This window comes from Rhinichthys klamathensis, unplaced genomic scaffold (genome assembly GCF_029890125.1).
Source record: "Rhinichthys klamathensis goyatoka isolate OS25496 unplaced genomic scaffold, OSU_Roscu_1.1 h1tg000165l_1, whole genome shotgun sequence".
Taxonomy (NCBI): domain Eukaryota; kingdom Metazoa; phylum Chordata; class Actinopteri; order Cypriniformes; family Leuciscidae; genus Rhinichthys; species Rhinichthys klamathensis.
Window position 1 is genome coordinate 4,931,209 of NW_026606697.1, and position 16,753 is coordinate 4,947,961.

The following is a 16,753-nucleotide window of genomic DNA, read 5'->3' on the forward strand; positions in this document are numbered from 1 at the left end:
TGAAGACTGAAAATTCAGCTTTGCATCACTGGAATAAATTACATTTCAAAATATGTTAAAATAAAAAAGAGGTCTTTTAAATTGCAATAATATTTCACAAAACTAATTTTACTGCATTTTAAATTGAATAAATGCAGGCAGCCTTGGTGAGCATAAGAGACTTCTTTCAAAACAATTATAAATCAACCTGGTGCTACGTAAATATATTATATAAAATGGGTAACTGACAAATGGAGCTTCTATTTTATTTTTACCCTAATTAGAAGGCTATTTAATCACAGTGGTAAATGACCACTTCCTCTTTTTCTCTCTGCCAGATGATGACTGAGATAGCAAAGGCGCAGACCGATTCGGTGGTGTCCAGTGTGGAGTCCATGCTGGCGGACGCCGGCCGAATACGAACATGGTGCCGGGAGCGCAGCGAGGAACTGTCCGCGTCTGCGCTGGAGCTGCACGAGGACACCCAGAGCCTGCGGGAACAGTGTCAGGCCTCACAGCTGGACATGGCCCGCCTCAGACGCACGCTAGACCAGCTACTGGATACGAAACACGCCTACGAGGCCCGTGAGAGACAGACCCGAAAACTCAGCAAGCAGCTGTAGAGACGTGAATTCGAAGAAATGAACCCAGACAGAAACATGGCGTCAACCCTGATCCGGCCCACGTGTGGATTCCACACGTTCCAGATGTGGGCCGGATGTGGGCCGACACTATGTTGCTGTCTGGGAAGTCAAGCTAAAGTAGGCCTAAATATCTCTGTAAAAAGTTGTTTACATAATTTTCAAGTGTATTAATAAAATTTGATTTAAAAGCAAAGAAGCAGTCGTCTAATAATTGCACAAACCGTGAAGTTGTTCGTTTATAGCCTATACTTCTAGCTTTTTACTTCTGGCGACTGCATTTAAGATTCGAAATTCATAAAAGTCGTGTTTATCTGTGATAATTCTCTTGATGGACAAAACGTGCAAGTATCATAAACTTTTGTTGAACACAGAGCTTGTTTTTAGTGATAATTCAAAAGCCTATGGGAAAATCCTATTGGGTTTTTCTGGAGGGAACCAGTGTGATGATGCTAATTGCCGTTTGCCTACAAAATGACGTCATACCCGCACCACTCTATTATGTGCCTTAAACTGGGAATTTATTTTTTCGTTTCACGTTTTTCCCACCCAGATGGCAGATGAATAAAATCCCTGAGCGCAAAAATCCGATACATTTTAATATTAAAAATACCACCTTTGACATTTAGACATATTGTGCGACACCATAAGCTCTTGGCTGACTAAACTAATTGCTTTGAAGTGTTTGCATAGTCACAGACTCAAGCATAGGGGGGTTATACAACAGATTTAATATTCATAAAAAATATCAGTGCATAATCTGTAACCAGCGGTTCTAAAAACAAATGTAGTAAGTTAAATAAAGTAGTTGCACAGAAAGAGGAGGACAAATGATGATACGATGAGACCAACACATTTAGTGGCTGACGCAAACAGGGACCGAGATAGGCGGAAGGACACTGTGTTTCCGAGGACTTTCAGCACCTCAGATTTGGCACTTCGCCTGTGGAAAGCGGATACCATCACTGGCCAAATTATGGATTTATGTCCCTGTCAACCCAAACACACACACACACACACACACACTCTTACCTCCCGTGGCTGTGTGCAAGAAAAAGCCATTAAAAATGACATCTCTACTGGGCACAAGATTAATAGGCAAACACTCTCGGAAAGACACTCTCAAGCAGTTTTGCTCATGTTAAGGACACCAAGGACTATAAGAGAAATGTGAAATTAGGGAGGGGGGAGTACTTATGGGAGATTCCTGGCCTACAAAACAGGCACATGAGCACCATCTAATGGGATTTATGGAGTAATTCATATAAACAGACAGCAGAGGGCGAAAATGTTGTACATTGACACAGAGCTGAGCAGGCTTTATTATTTTAAAGGGATAGTACACCCAAAAATGAATACTCTGTCATCGTTTACTTTATGAGTTTTTCTGTTAAACACAAAAGAAGATATTTTGAAGAATGTTGATAACCAGACAGTTGACTTCAATAGTAGGAAAAAAAAAAAAATACTATGGAAGTCAATGGGTGCCGTCAACTGTCTGGTTACTGACATTCTTCAAAATATCTTCTTTTGTGTTCAACAGAAGAAAGAAACTCATACGGGTTTGGAACAACACGAGGGTGAGTAAATGATGACAACATTGTTATTTTTAGGTGAACTGTCCCTTTAATAGTGAAAAGTTACAGTAGAGTGCATTAACCTTCACCTGGTTTGATTCCAGGTCAACTAGGTTCAATTTATTGGATGTTATTCCACAAAAGCCTTGAATCTGTTATATGTGCTAATGAAATGTTTTGGCCAGAGAGTGGAAAACACTAGTCACCATGTAGAATCATAAAGCATTTTCCTGAAGATTTGCGTTTAGTTTGTGAAAACTCTGGCAGTGTTGTCAGATTTGATCTCTTTACATAAAGCAGTGTCTCAATCAGTTCAGGTCACACCACCACCAATCTGGCAACCGCACACGATCACCTGCCAGGTCTGTGCTGCCAGCCACAGATCAGTAACCATGGCAACTAACCCTTGGCAATGCTAGTGAACGAAATCAAGACCGTATACTGGAACTGCCAAAATCCTTTTGGCTCAGCTAGCCAGCAGTGCGTTTGTGAATGTAAGCGTATGTGTGTGTGTGTATGTGTGTGAGAGTGTTCCAAGGGACACATAGACTGCTTTAGTGTGGGGCGACACTAAGGACGTCCTGGGCGGTTGAAGAAGGGCTCAGTTTCAGAAGTGGTCACTGATGGACCCTCTCCTCCTGACAGGGTTTCTGACCCTTTGTTGCGCTGGAACAGGACCAGACCTGCTATTATCATCCAAAAGAAGAAATTCACCCATACTGCGATCTAAGAGGGAGAAAAATAAAAGTTTCTTAAAGATGATGTTGAACATTTTTAGGGCATTAGTGCAATTAAGACATAGCCAATTTGGTTTTGTTCTATTAAAAAAATGTGTGTGTTTGTGTGTGTATATATATATTATATATACACTCACCGGCCACTTTATTAGGTACCCCATGCTAGTAACGGGTTGGACCCCCTTTTGCCTTCAGAACTGCCTCAATTCTTCGTGGCATAGATTCAACAAGGTGCTGGAAGCATTCCTCAGGGAGTTTGGTCCATATTGACATGATGGCATCACACAGTTGCCGCAGATTTGTCGGCTGCACATCCATGATGCGAATCTCCCGTTCCACCACATCCCAAAGATGCTCTATTGGGTTGAGATCTGGTGACTGTGGAGGCCATTTTAGTACAGTGAACTCATTGTCATGTTCAAGAAACCAATTTGAAATGATTAGAGCTTTGTGACATGGTGGAAGTAGCCATCAGAGGATGGGTACATGGTGGCCATAAAGGGATGGACATGGTCAGAAACAATGCTCAGGTAGGCCGTGGCATTTAAACGATGCCCAATTGGCACTAAGGGGCCTAAAGTGTGCCAGGAAAACATCCCCCACACCATTACACCACCACCACCAGCCTGCACAGTGGTAACAAGGCATGATGGTTCCATGTTCTCATTCTGTTTACGCCAAATTCTGACTCTAACATCTGAATGTCTCAACAGAAATCGAGACTCATCAGACCAGGCAACATTTTTCCAGTCTTCAACTGTTCAATTTTGGTGAGCTCTTGCAAATTGTAGCCTCTTTTTCCTATTTGTAGTGGAGATGAGTGGTACCCGGTGGAGTCTTCTGCTGTTGTAGCCCATCCGCCTCAAGGTTGTGCGTGTTGTGGCTTCACAAATGCTTTGCTGCATACCTCGGTTGTAACGAGTGGTTATTTCAGTCACTGTTGCCCTTCTATCAGCTCGAACCAGTCTGGCCATTCTCCTCTGACCTCTGGCATCAACAAGGCATTTCCGCCCACAGAACTGCCGCTCACTGGATGTTTTTTCTTTTTCGGACCATTCTCTGTAAACCCTAGAGATGGTTGTGCGTGAAAATCCCAGTAGATTAGCAGTTTCTGAAATACTCAGACCAGCCCTTCTGGCACCAACAATCATGCCACGTTCAAAGTCACTCAAATCACCTTTCTTCCCCATACTGATGCTCGGTTTGAACTGCAGGAGATTGTCTTGACCATGTCTACATGCACTGAGTTGCCGCCATGTGATTGGCTGCTTAGAAATTAAGTGTTAACGAGCAGTTGGACAGGTGTACCTAATAAAGTGGCCGAGTGTATATATATATATATATATATATATATATAAAAAGAAAGGTTTTAGACAACATTTTTGTCAAAATATATATGAAGTTATTTACACAATATAATTGTCTATAAATCTATAACACATATTATATTGTTATTATACAACACAAAACATACACTTTTTTATTGAATGATTGATTTATACTTTAATTAAAATCAATAGACATTTTTTTCTAAATATATGAGGTCACTTACACAATATAATTGTCTAAAACATTGTCATATACTGTATATATATATTAGTGCTGTCAAATCGAATAAAAGTTTGTTTATATAATATGCATTTATATATATATATATATATATACTGTATGTATATATATATATATACACACACACAATATAAGTGTGTGTGTGTGGAGGGGGGTAATGGGTATATATATATATATATATATATAAACAAACTATATACAAATATATACACACAGTATCTCAGAAAAGTGGGTGTACTCCTATTTGTTGCCAGTGGTTTAGTCATTAATGGCTGTTTGTTGAGTTATTTTGAGGGGACAGCAAATTTACACTGTTATACAAGCTGTACACTCACTACTTTACAGTGTAGCAAAGTTTCAGTTCTTCAGTGTTGTCCCGTGAAAAGATATAATAAAACATTTACAAAAATGTGAGGGGTGTGCTCACTTTTGTGAGATACTGTGTGTATATATATATATATATATATATATATATATACACACACGCATACATACATACTATATACATATACTGTATATATGACAACGTTTTAGACAACTGTTTCGATTTTGTCGGAGGTTTCTCCACCACCTCCAGGTAAATGAGAGATTTGAAGCCGGAATGTCAATAAATCGAACAACATTAACAGATTTAATTAACTTGATGGAGGCTCTAGAAATGAATCGGGGTGAATGAGAAGTCACTCTAATGATATGCATATGCTGATAGCTCTTGCATAATGTGTTAGTGATGATCAGTAGCTACCTCTGCACTGTGCAGTCTGGAGTAGAACTGGCTCCCGCTGATCGGGCTCAACCAAGACTTATCTTGCGCTTCTTCACACCTGAAAATGCACAAAATAGTGTACTTATACAACCACTAGTGATTGTAATAGCTTTTGATAAATGCAGACAGACAGTATTGACCGTCATAACAACTGTATCAGAGGTCTCTCTCACACACTCACTTTGTTATATTGGGGGTCAGTGTATTAAGCAAAGAGTCACACAGTCTGTCTCGGCCGATTTTCAGGATGCATCCCGTCACCAAGAGGAAGAAGAGGAAGACTCCAGACAAGCCAAGAGTAACGTTCATCCATAATTTCTCCCTGATACAAGACAGAGACAACATTGCACAATGTTTGAATGACATTTAAGAAAAAAAATATGTTGTTGCAACTTGCTATCCTAGTAGCTTCCAAATTAATAGTCTTACTAGAAGAAAAAAAAACTTGTTTCATGTTAGCAAGGACTCACACTCTGACCGACCGCACAGGGACTATTGAAACATCTCTTACTGAATTTGAAAATCACAGCTTGTTATTAATATATACACTACCAAAACTAGTGGTCGGCCGATATTGATTTTTTGATGCTGATATATCTTAGAGAACAGGCTTATACTTTAGATGGCAACTTCTTGATTCTGTAATCCTATAACAGTATTTTTCACAAGTAAAGAATTTGTTTCAATTTTTTGTCTTGTTCACAAGTAAAGAATTTAAACTATTACGCTCGCGTTTTCAGCGCTGTCAAAATAAAAGTCTTTAAAATAAAACTGCTTCCGGACACATCGGCCAAATAAAAAAAACGTATCGGCCAGTGCGATATAAAAAAAACAAAAAACAAAAAAAAAAACATATCTGCCGATATATTGTCGACCACTAATTTAAACATTTGGAGTGAGTAAGATTTTTTAAATTAGGTATTTTTGGTGCACCAATATAATACAATTTAAAGTAACAGTTTTCTATTTTAATATAAGTGAAAATGTCATTTATCTGTGTCACGGTAAAGCTGAATTTTCCGCATCATTACTCCAGTCTTCAATGACATGATCCTTCAGAAATCATTCTGATATGCTAATTTGGTGCTAAAGTAACATTATCATCAATGTTGATAGCAGTTGTGCTATTTTTGTGGAAACCGTGATACATTTTATTCAGAATTATTTGTTAAATAGAAAGTTAAAAAGGAGAGCAGTTGTTTGAAATACAAATGTTTTGTAATAATTTTAAAGTCCTGTCACTTTTAAATCGATTTAATGAATACTTGAATAAAAGTGTACTGTACATTTCTTTCAACAACAAAAAAACTAACCACAATGTCTCATTATCTAATATCTAGTTTGCATCACATATCCGTTTAGAGTTCCTCCTGCAATCCATCCATACTGGAGCACGACAACAGGAAACAGAAAACCTGTTCACATATCTGAAATAAAATCAAGAGCACATGATTTACGGAGCTCTTTGACATACCTTTTCACCTCTCCCTCAAAACAGGCGATGTAGACCCAGTAGAGAGTGACTGAAAAGCAGAAGACAGCCACACACACTGAGATGGCTGACACAAAGTAACAGAGAGAGGGAGAACTGGATGTAAGTACACTGATGGATGTGTTGTTCAGACGCACTGAACCGTACAGCATACACTTCCCAGCAAAACTTCCCTGTTTGAGTGAAAAAATAAGGAAAGAATGTTATGGCTTACAATGCCCATAGTAGGCACTTTCTACAATGTACAACAGAGGGCATGAAACTATTGAAAAACTTGGGCACAAAGGGGTGAAATACAGGTGGAATTTAATGCAATTCAAACTAGACCCTTCTCATGTTTAATGTATGTGCCAGTGAACTCCACAACTACATACAAGAGCATCACTCATGGTTGTCTTCTTCATTTTTCCCTTTTATTCTTTTCCTACTATATCCACTGATGAAACACTCAACACTGACATTCTTACTCACACTCTCCTTTTCTGCTCATCTGACTTTAATTAACCAATTCCTCTTTAAAGCAAATTCTCAGCTGGTCACATGACAGAAACAGTGACAGAACTGGAAGCTTCAGTTGCTTCTATTACACTTTCATTTTCTCTTCACTTCCGGGTTTTATTTTAAAAACGTGGGCCTATTTTTATTTTATTTTTTTTCTACGGTATGGATAATTATAAAGATTATAAAAGCATAGGCCTATTAGTTTTTCTACTGTATGGATTATTAAAAATAAAAAAAGTAAAACATTTCTGGTCACATGACTATGACGATTTTAAGGGCAACTCGTGAGAAGGTATAAGCACAGACACACTCCAGAAGAAAAGTTATGATTTTTGTATGCATCTAGGGAAAACAGCAAAACACATCCCCTGCAAACAATTATGCTAAACAAAACTGTCAACAACAGTAAACTACAAGCGTTCAGCTAACATCGTCAAAGTTTGAAAATTACATTCTGTCGTGTTTCTGAACGCAATAGCACCATTTAACAACAAGGTAAAGTCTGTAATAGTGTTCTATATTAAATAGCAAACAGCAGATATACCTGTGAGATTGTAACAGATGCGGCTGTGATGATCCCACAGATAAAACAGCTGCCATACAGCATCAGCTCCAGCAACAGAGGCCACGGCAGCGCCATAGCGTGTGTGTGTGTGTGTGTGTGCGCGCGCGCCACAACTCCGCACTGACTTTAACCAGCCGCGGCAGCGCGCATACACGCACTCATGTGTCTAAAACGCATCATGAGTTAACGACAATCATGTGATTGCAACATCGAACAAAAACATGAACTAACAGAACCACATTCCCTTGCATAAGCACCAAAATAGGTCACATTTATGGTAATCACCTTATATATAAATATACCTACTTAATTTTGACTAGATTTGAGAGTTACTACATTAACTGTGATTAAATTAGGACCTTTTTACTTGTAATTGAACTACTTTAGTTTCTGTTAGATCAGTGCACACATTGCAAAGCCCTTACACACTTTAAATCATTTGTTCAACCAAAGTCAAATATAAAGCACTACAAATCTTGGAGCAGATTTGGGGAAAGTTTTAAAAGTAATGTTTTGCAATTTTGCGTTACTAGCTAAAAAAGTAACTAAGCGTTACTTTTCCTCACCTGGGCCGGGCTGCTTTGTTTTTTAACAAAAGCTCTACTTTTGGCAAATGTAAAGGCGTTTTTCACACCAAAAGTTAAATGAAAGGCCCGTTCACACCAACAACGATAGCTGAACTCTACTATTCTTTAATATTGTGAACGATTTTGAGAAATCTTTATCGTTATCTTGTTACCGTCCTTGGTGTGAACAGTAGGGCGCAACTCAAACGAACTTTCTTCTTCTGCAGTCCGTAATGACAGCACAGCTAAAGGGTTTAACACTTCAGCATTAAAAACTAAAAAATGAAACACAAATGTGATCTTTATCTAAAGTCCCTTTTGCTTGTATTAGTTTGGTTGAATTGGATCACTGAATGTCAGTAGCAAAGACATTGGTTAATAAAGTGAGATTAAATCCATAAAGTATGGATTAACATATTTAATTATTTTAGGTTTGCGCAATATTCTGAGTTTGAATTTCAGAGTTTTTATTCATTTTGAGGAATACTGAATGTGTTTTTGTGCAAGTGAGATGAGTAAATGCATGTTCACATTTAGTCTAGAACTACAATATCCATCATGTTCACACACACACACACACCTCTGCACTTACTCATTATTTCTCTCAACACGTGGACAGGACAGGTGTCAGTCAATAAATGTGAAGCTTTACTAGTTACTTGAAAAAGTATCTGATTATGTAATTCATTATCCCCAACCCTGTCTAGGGCCATCTGACTGCAATAGAAGCCCATTCCACTGTGTATAGACAGACTCGTGCGGTCAGGTGTTTGAGCTTAGTATCAGGGTAAGTAACTGTCACGATTTCTTAAGTTTGAGAGCCAGGGTCTCCTTCCCCTCCCACAGTTGACCATATGAAATATATTTATGTTATTTAATGTACTCAGCCAATATATATGTCATGATGTAAGACTGCATTTGCATTTAAAAATAAGCATTTATACTGTGGCACTAATTTGTAGCGTCGACTGACAGCAAAGATTGTTTTGACTCATTTTATTACATGACACCACAAATACACAGAAACTCAACAACATTATATAACGAGTAACAAGTAATATAAAAAGGTCAAAGGCCAACCAGGCCTGCATTTTCAGATAAATTAATGAGCCTTAAATGTAACAGCGAATAAAATGAGACCCCCCCCCCATAAATTCAGAGCGTTTTTTCAATGCTAACTGTAATAATGCTTGACTAAAGTAGAAGTATTAATCAGGTAATGTTTAAACAAATAATACTTTTAAGCATCATGATGATGATGATAATAATAAAACACTTATTTAGTGTTCTCGATCTTTACAAGCATCATTTTGTACGTTTACTTCTTGGTTCTATGCCATTGATTCAAATTGTTAAACACTCTTCCACACTTATGATATCAATCTGTGCACAAATGATGTGTTTTCTGAGGCTGTGCGTGTGTGTGATAAACCCGATTTAACCCATGCGGTAAGTGTCTGTAGGGCAGCCGGGCAGCCGGAAGCTGTCAGGCACCGGGCTGTCTAATTTACAGATGATCTTGTAGATGGCCTTCTTCCAGCACGGATCGGTATCCCGACCACTCTGTATGGCGGAGAAAAACTCCCTCAGGGCAATCTCAGATATCTCCACAAACCTCTCAGGAACCTGGAGAGCAAAACTGACGTTTAAACACGTAATTGAACTGTTTCGCTGTGCGTATGCATTGCACACACTGACCTGGTAATCATTGCTCTTATTGTAGTGCATGTTGAGAATGCGGTAAAGCTCGGTGTCTCTCCCCAGGCGGAGTGATCTATCCCTGGCAGATGTAGGCCCCTCTCTGGCCGCCTGGCGGGCAAAGCGCTCCATCTGGATGTAGAAGAACTCCCGGAAGTTACTGAACCACTTAATCAGCTGGGAAGTGACACAGCGATTGAACTGTGCGAGAGGGGGGAAAAAAGAAAAGAGGCTATATAATAAATGTAGGTCAGCATTAAACATTTTAGTATCATTTCTGTTTGGAGACATACTGTGATGTTTAATCACATACGGACAAAGCTTTATTATAATACGCATGATTTAGTTAAAAAAATCCATTGACATGGACTCATAAATATAGGGACATTTTCTGACTGCTCTAATTGATTCAAAGGGAAACCATGTCAGACTGCTGTATATAGGTCAGTGTAACTTTATTCAATAAGTCATTAGCCCATATCATTTGTGCAAGACATGCACACAAAGCTATTCTATTTTGCGTTGAGGATTATCTGAATGATGCTCACTTTGACATCAGGGAAATATGTCTTGAGAGTGCTGGAGCTGGGGTAGCGTGCGTAGAAGAACATGAGTTTGGCTTTCTTCAGGTGGCACGGAGAGAGCCCTTCCTGAGAGTGCAGATGGTTAAGGAATGTTTGAGAGCAGCACAAATACATTTATATAGTCGTATGGATAATATCCACTACTGTTCAATCATTTGGGGTCTGTAAGGGTGTATTCACACCAGGAAAGTCCGATAGTTCACTTGCTTTGGTCCGGACCAAAAATTTTATTTTTTTGGTACGGTTCGCTTTCACACTGCTCTTTTTGCAAGTGAACCAAAATTTGTAAGCAAAACCACACGTGTGCTAAGGTCGTCCATTCATTGGACAGAAATTCGAACCGTACCAGAGTTCGTTTGGAACCGTACCGAGACCACCTCTTCAGCTGGGTCTCAGTTCGGTGGTTTGGTCCGCACCCGAGTTCGATTGCTGTATTCACACCTGCCCAAAAGGCCCGCACCAAGGGGGGAAACGAACCAGAGTTCGATTGCTGTATTCACACCTGCCCAAAAGGCCCGCACCAAGGGGGGAAACGAACCAGAGTTCGATTCAATCGAACCAAACAAGGCAGGTGTGAATACACCCTAAGATTCTTTGTGTTTTTGAAATATGTCTCTTATGCTCACCACTGCTATTTGAAAATAGTTAAAAATGTAATTTATTCTTGTGAATTTTCAGCAGTCTTCAGTGTCACATGATCTTTCAGAAATCATTCTAATATGACGATATGTCGCTCATGAAACATTTATTATTATCAATGTTGAAAACAAATGTTTTTATTTTTAAAAAAGTGACATTATAAAGGTCTGAACATTTGAACATTTTTACGTTAATAAAGGTATTCATTTCTTTTTAAAACTGACCCCAAACTTTAGAACAGCTGTGTAAATATATATATATATATTTTATTTATTTTTTAAATGAAAGGATATTGATCCAGCGGCGAGATAGAGAGCTGCATCTCCTCCATCCCCCCCTCCTGCTCCGCCTCCCCTCATCCCTCCTTCTCTCGCTCTATCCGACGGAGAGGGCTCTAGCTGCCCCAACAATGGGAGGGGTGGGAACGCAGAGTTGTGTGAACGAAAGTCCATGAAAGACTCAGACAGGCAGTCCTTATGAAGAGGCAAACTGGAGAGGGAGCGGGCGAAGAGATTCTGCATGGTGTAGTGAAGAAGGGGCAAGGGAACGGGGTTGTCCGGGGGATAAGAGGGCAAGAAGTGGTCTTTGCTCCTGGGGGGTAAAAGTGCCGGGAGAGGGGGCTGGGATAGCGGAGGGAGGCTGGGATTGGCTTGAGGGAGGAGGACACTTTGAGCGATAGGGGCTCTCTTGTCTTGAGGACTCTTTGTGACGAGTGGCAACGCTTCCACCTGCTCAACCGCATGAGGTCTCGCCCTCCTGTCCGAGTTTAAATCCAACGCCATGCTGGTTTCTCGGGAAACGGTGGCGGATGTGACCGTCGAGGCGTCGGTTTCGGCATAGAGACGGACAACTCTGTCGATAACTTGAGCCACGACATTCGCAAGCTCCTGCTTTAGAGCTTGAGCAAACTTCTGCCCTCCTTCTGCGCTCTCCCACTCGCCCCGGACCAAACTGCATCCCAGCCACACCTGATCGCCATTTAACTCCAAGTCCAGGTCCACGGAGGTCTCTGGAAATATCGCAGCGTTGCCATTCCCGTTGGTGTCATTGTTTTTCTTAGACGAACAGCGCGGAGGAGAAAACCCACTGCTGACGAGTGGATCGTCGCTGTCGGAAAACATCTCCGCAACCTCATCGAGAATGATCGCCCCGTTCTCTTGCTCCTCCTCGCCTCCTTTCTCGTCATCCGCCTGCCCTCCGTAAACCCTCCACACCTTTCGCTGGAGCTCGAGAAGTTTCCCTTTGGTTTCCTCCAGCTGAAGCTTCAGTTCTTGTCGCTGTCGCTTTCTGCCTTCCCTGCTTTCCCTCCTGTTCCCTGGTTTCTCTCCCTTCCTCTCACCCATCCTAACCGAAGCTCTACTCTTCCTCCCTCTCTTCCCTTCTCTCCCCGTTTCTTCTTCGCTTCGAGCTGCCGAGTCCATCCTGGGTCTCTTAACTCTCGCGAAATCCCATTCGCCAGGGTCGGGAGCCGAGCTTTGTCCCCGTTCTCCGTGACAGCGCTGAGATGATGGGGTTGCAAACTCCCTCTTCCCAAACACATCCTCCTCCCTTATATCATCATCTACCAAAAGCCCAGGGAACAAGCCCTGGCGCTGGCGGAAACTACCCCACCTTTGGGACGCACTGTTGGGATGCATGAGAGGGGAGAAGAGCGGGTGGGAAGACAGGCTGCCGGGGGAAAATCGGTGGCTTGAGGGGTTTGAATCTGGCAGGCTGTGATACAGTTCGAAGGGACACATCTGGGAAGGCTGCTGATGAAATCGATCCGAAGGGGAATCCATAGCCCCCTTTTCCGTTCTGATCTGGTTTCAGGATCTTTAAAGAGAGCACAATTTGCTGTGAATAAATACAGAATCATAGACGAATATACGCAGCTATTTGGATCGGTTTTTGCTCATTGCTCATAATCCTCTCATTGTTATCGGCATCATCATAGTCTCTTTTTTTCCCTCTCTGCATGTGTGCGTTATCTATCCGCTGACAGCTGTACCCTGTGTTTGTTCAGACTGTTGACTCTATTGCTCTCATCCTTCTTTCCCTCTCTCTCTCACACACACACACACACACACACACACACACACACACACACACACACTCACTCAACACAAATACATGGATGGTGAGACAGTAAATATTTTAATGAGATTACTATAGTCCCAAAGCTCTGAATCTGCATTTTTACTTAATTCAGACCTTTTAGTACTACTAAATAGTTTTGAGATAGATAGATAGATAGATAGATAGATAGATAGATAGATAGATAGATAGATAGATAGATAGATAGATAGATAGATAGATAGATAGATAGATAGACACATACACAACTCATTTATCCTAAAATCAGATTAATGGAAATTACTGTGCTAAACTGACGTTTTCGCCTTTCCCTCATTGGCACAAATGCCACAGATGTCATCAGATTATAGCTCGATTTTAAAGCCGTTTAACTGCCATGAAAAAAAAAAATGAACAGATGGAAGGACAACACCCTCACGGATAAATTATAGAAATTGATTTGCCTTAATTACTCACACACTAACCCAACTCGCCATGAATAATATCGCAGAGTTCACGTCAAAGTTTTCTTGTTATGAAGACAGATTTCGCTCCTGCTCAAATACCGGCGCACGAGCGGACATTTGTAAACTCTGCGCGCGCGCGTGTGTGTGTGTGTGTGTGTGTCGCAGATTCATTAACAAATAAATAGATGAGGCGCATTTGACAAGGACAAACAAATACACGGATGTCCCTAAGGTAAAAAGCAAGGTAAAATATTTTTAAAAACTTACAAAAGAGTCAGCTAGAAAGCATCCCCCGGTCGGTCACTTTCCTGTCGTATTATATTTCGGTTTTGTCGAGGTGTGCGTTGGTCACCGGGAGCATCAGCGTTAAACGCGCCACCGAGTTTCCTGTTATTGCTGTCGCTCCTGCCTCGCGCTGTCCATCTCTCATCCTCGCGCACTCTATCGCGTGGTGATCAGCCAGTGGGCGTCGAGGCGAGGCGTGAGAGAGGGAGGGATGTCCGTCCGCTGCCCCGCGCACACACACACACACACACACACACACCTCTCTCTCTCGCGCGCGCTCTCCCACTCGCTCTCCACGTGGGGTAACTACTTGGTTATGAGCCTCCACCAATCAAAAACGACCAGATTTACTAAAATAATATGATGTACATATATGGTCAAATTATCCATTGTGACCTTTTTTTTCAGTTATAACCGTTCTTGTTAAGATTTACAATTTAAATAAATGTAAAATTAATAATCGGTAAGGATCTCATTCAATGTAAAAAGCTGACTGGAAGTGAATCCAAAAGGCCCTAAATAGAATTTGCTTTGAACAAACAGTAGATAGATATGATACATAGCTCCCAATAGGACTATAAAGTTCCCAAAGGAATAAAATGCCCCTTTATTATTACCGCGCAAAAGTTTGGGGTCAGTACAATTTTATTTAATTTTTTTAAATAAATTAATGTTTTTGTTTAGCAAGGACGCATTCAATTGATCACAATGACAGGAAATATGTTTACATTGATACAAAATCTATATCAAACATGTTCAATACATTTAAAAAAAATGATCATAGTCTCTTAAATTAATAAGCAGCACAATTATTTTTAACAATAATAATAATAATAAATGTTTCTTGAGCAGCAAATCAGCATATTAGAGTGATTTCTGAAGGATCATGTGACACTGAAGAAGTAATGATGCTGAAAATTCAGCTTTACCAGGAATAAATTACATTAAAAAATATTAAAACACTTATTTTAATTCACAATATATCTTTTTATTAAAAGCAGCCTTGGTGACATTTTTCAACAACAACAAAAAAAAACTTACCAAACCCTAAACTTTTAAGACATGTAATAAAACAAAAACAAGTAGATTTCCGATAAAGACGCGACATAGGACTTTTAAAAATAAAAAAATGCTGTAAGATTTTTTTTTTTTTTCTAGTTGGAACATATTTGGTTCTTGGAGGATTTTTCTTTTCTTTTTTTGTTGTTGCTTGCACTGGAATGTGTTAGGAGAGGTTCCAAATGAAGATATAATTCTAATAGGAATTCTGTACACATTATTTCACAACTTTTTTAATTCTCTTTTGACTAATGACTCTTTTTAACTATATTATAGTAACACTGACTGCAGTAATTAACTAGTATGTTGGAGAACCTATTGCGATTATACATTTTTTTGACTTAGAATCGATTGTTTTAAGACATAAATCATAACATAAATCTGAGTCTGAGGACGTGAACAGTATCATGACGTGTGATGATGTGTGATGTCTGTGCGAGGAGGTATGGAAATACATATTTTGACAGGCAGGTGGGACATCCTATTATTGCATTCGGACCGAATGCATTGATGGGACGAACATTTTTTGACTTCCACAGAAGATATATGTACATGGTTTAATACATAGGCCACTTATATTATTGATTGCTATCCGGATGTCAGAGTTTCAACCAGTAAGTGTTTATAAAACCTTCCGTTAATGAATTTTTTTTTTTTTGATTACATATTTCCCCCATGAGACTGTACATATGCCAATGCCGGTATGAAAATGCAGCAATAAAGCTCTTGATAATCAGAGACTCCTCCACCCCTGAACGTGTGAAAGCTGATTATCGGTCCCTCCACTCCTCTTCATAGCACCCCTTCTCTCTCTTTCATTGTTTCCATCACTCCCTCTCTCCCCCACTTCACTGAAATACCCCTCAACCAACCAAACTGTTCACAATAACCACTGGTTACTGTTGTTATGGAAACAAGAAATATGACACAAAGCCTTATTAATAAAAGGTGCTTGCGACTACAGAGCGATCTATAAACAAATGTAATTGAAATGTAGTTTTAAAAACGAACAGATATTGGATATATAGACATTAGCACAGCTCGCATACTTTTTTTCAAGTGACGTTGATGCTAATGGATTCCTCCCTGTTTTATTTCTAAATCCATTTTTTTCTTTGTAACAAATGACAGTAAGTGTGCAACAGAAGTGTTAAATTCCGCATTCGACAATTCCTTACAGTCCATTTGCACTGTAAACACACACACACACACACACACACACACACCTTTTGTAAGGTCAGGCTGAAAGGCTTTTTGAACTACATTAGCAACTCACACTGAATGCTTTGAACTGAAGCCAAATGACTGACAGCAAACAATATTAAAATGCATGAGCAATTCTAACAAAGAGCTATGAAATACACCAAAGGGACGTGGCCATTTGCGAGCAGTGTTTTAAAAATGCCACACGAATGTCGATCCTTTCAAACGGTGGGAGACTTATCAAAATGTCTCATTTGAATGAGTCACGATCAAACATATTGCATTATGAGTCTGTAATATGCACGGAATGAAAATGTGGCATCCAGCGGGGGGAGAGAGAGAGAAAGCAGGAGTGCAGATAGACGTTTTG

General features: G+C 40.0%; 2 protein-coding genes across 2 annotated transcripts; both read right to left on the reverse strand.

Annotated features, from left to right (window-relative positions):
* Window positions 1-2,737: 2,737 nt before the first annotated feature.
* tmem179ba (transmembrane protein 179Ba) lies at window positions 2,738-7,965 on the reverse strand. Its single transcript, XM_056259117.1, has 5 exons — window positions 7,807-7,965; window positions 6,744-6,934; window positions 5,451-5,591; window positions 5,249-5,327; window positions 2,738-2,923 (listed from the first exon to the last, which is right to left on the reverse strand). Exons 1-5 carry the CDS (start codon window positions 7,900-7,902, stop codon window positions 2,768-2,770), a joined length of 663 nt encoding a protein of 220 aa, XP_056115092.1. The 5' UTR covers window positions 7,903-7,965; the 3' UTR covers window positions 2,738-2,767.
* Window positions 7,966-9,704: 1,739 nt separating this feature from the next.
* On the reverse strand, window positions 9,705-14,400 carry prox3 (prospero homeobox 3). The gene is made up of 5 exons (XM_056259325.1): window positions 14,104-14,400; window positions 11,608-13,129; window positions 10,640-10,747; window positions 10,092-10,292; window positions 9,705-10,019 (listed from the first exon to the last, which is right to left on the reverse strand). Exons 2-5 carry the CDS (start codon window positions 13,093-13,095, stop codon window positions 9,831-9,833), a joined length of 1,986 nt encoding a protein of 661 aa, XP_056115300.1. The 5' UTR covers window positions 13,096-13,129; window positions 14,104-14,400; the 3' UTR covers window positions 9,705-9,830.
* Between the last annotated feature and the right edge of the window lie 2,353 nt (window positions 14,401-16,753).

Coding starts and splice junctions, on each gene's coding strand:
- tmem179ba (XM_056259117.1), bottom strand. CDS start 7,902: ATGGCGCTGCCGTGGCCTCTGTTGCTGGAGCTGATGCTGTATGGCAGC. Junction 6,935..7,806: donor CATCTGTTACAATCTCACAG/GTATATCTGCTG, acceptor TCACTCAAACAG/GGAAGTTTTGCTGGGAAGTG. Junction 5,328..5,450: donor CTGACCCCCAATATAACAAA/GTGAGTGTGTGA, acceptor GTGCATTTTCAG/GTGTGAAGAAGCGCAAGATA.
- prox3 (XM_056259325.1), bottom strand. CDS start 13,095: ATGGATTCCCCTTCGGATCGATTTCATCAGCAGCCTTCCCAGATGTGT. Junction 10,293..10,639: donor CATATTTCCCTGATGTCAAA/GTGAGCATCATT, acceptor CCTCTCGCACAG/TTCAATCGCTGTGTCACTTC. Junction 10,020..10,091: donor ATAAGAGCAATGATTACCAG/GTCAGTGTGTGC, acceptor TTTGCTCTCCAG/GTTCCTGAGAGGTTTGTGGA.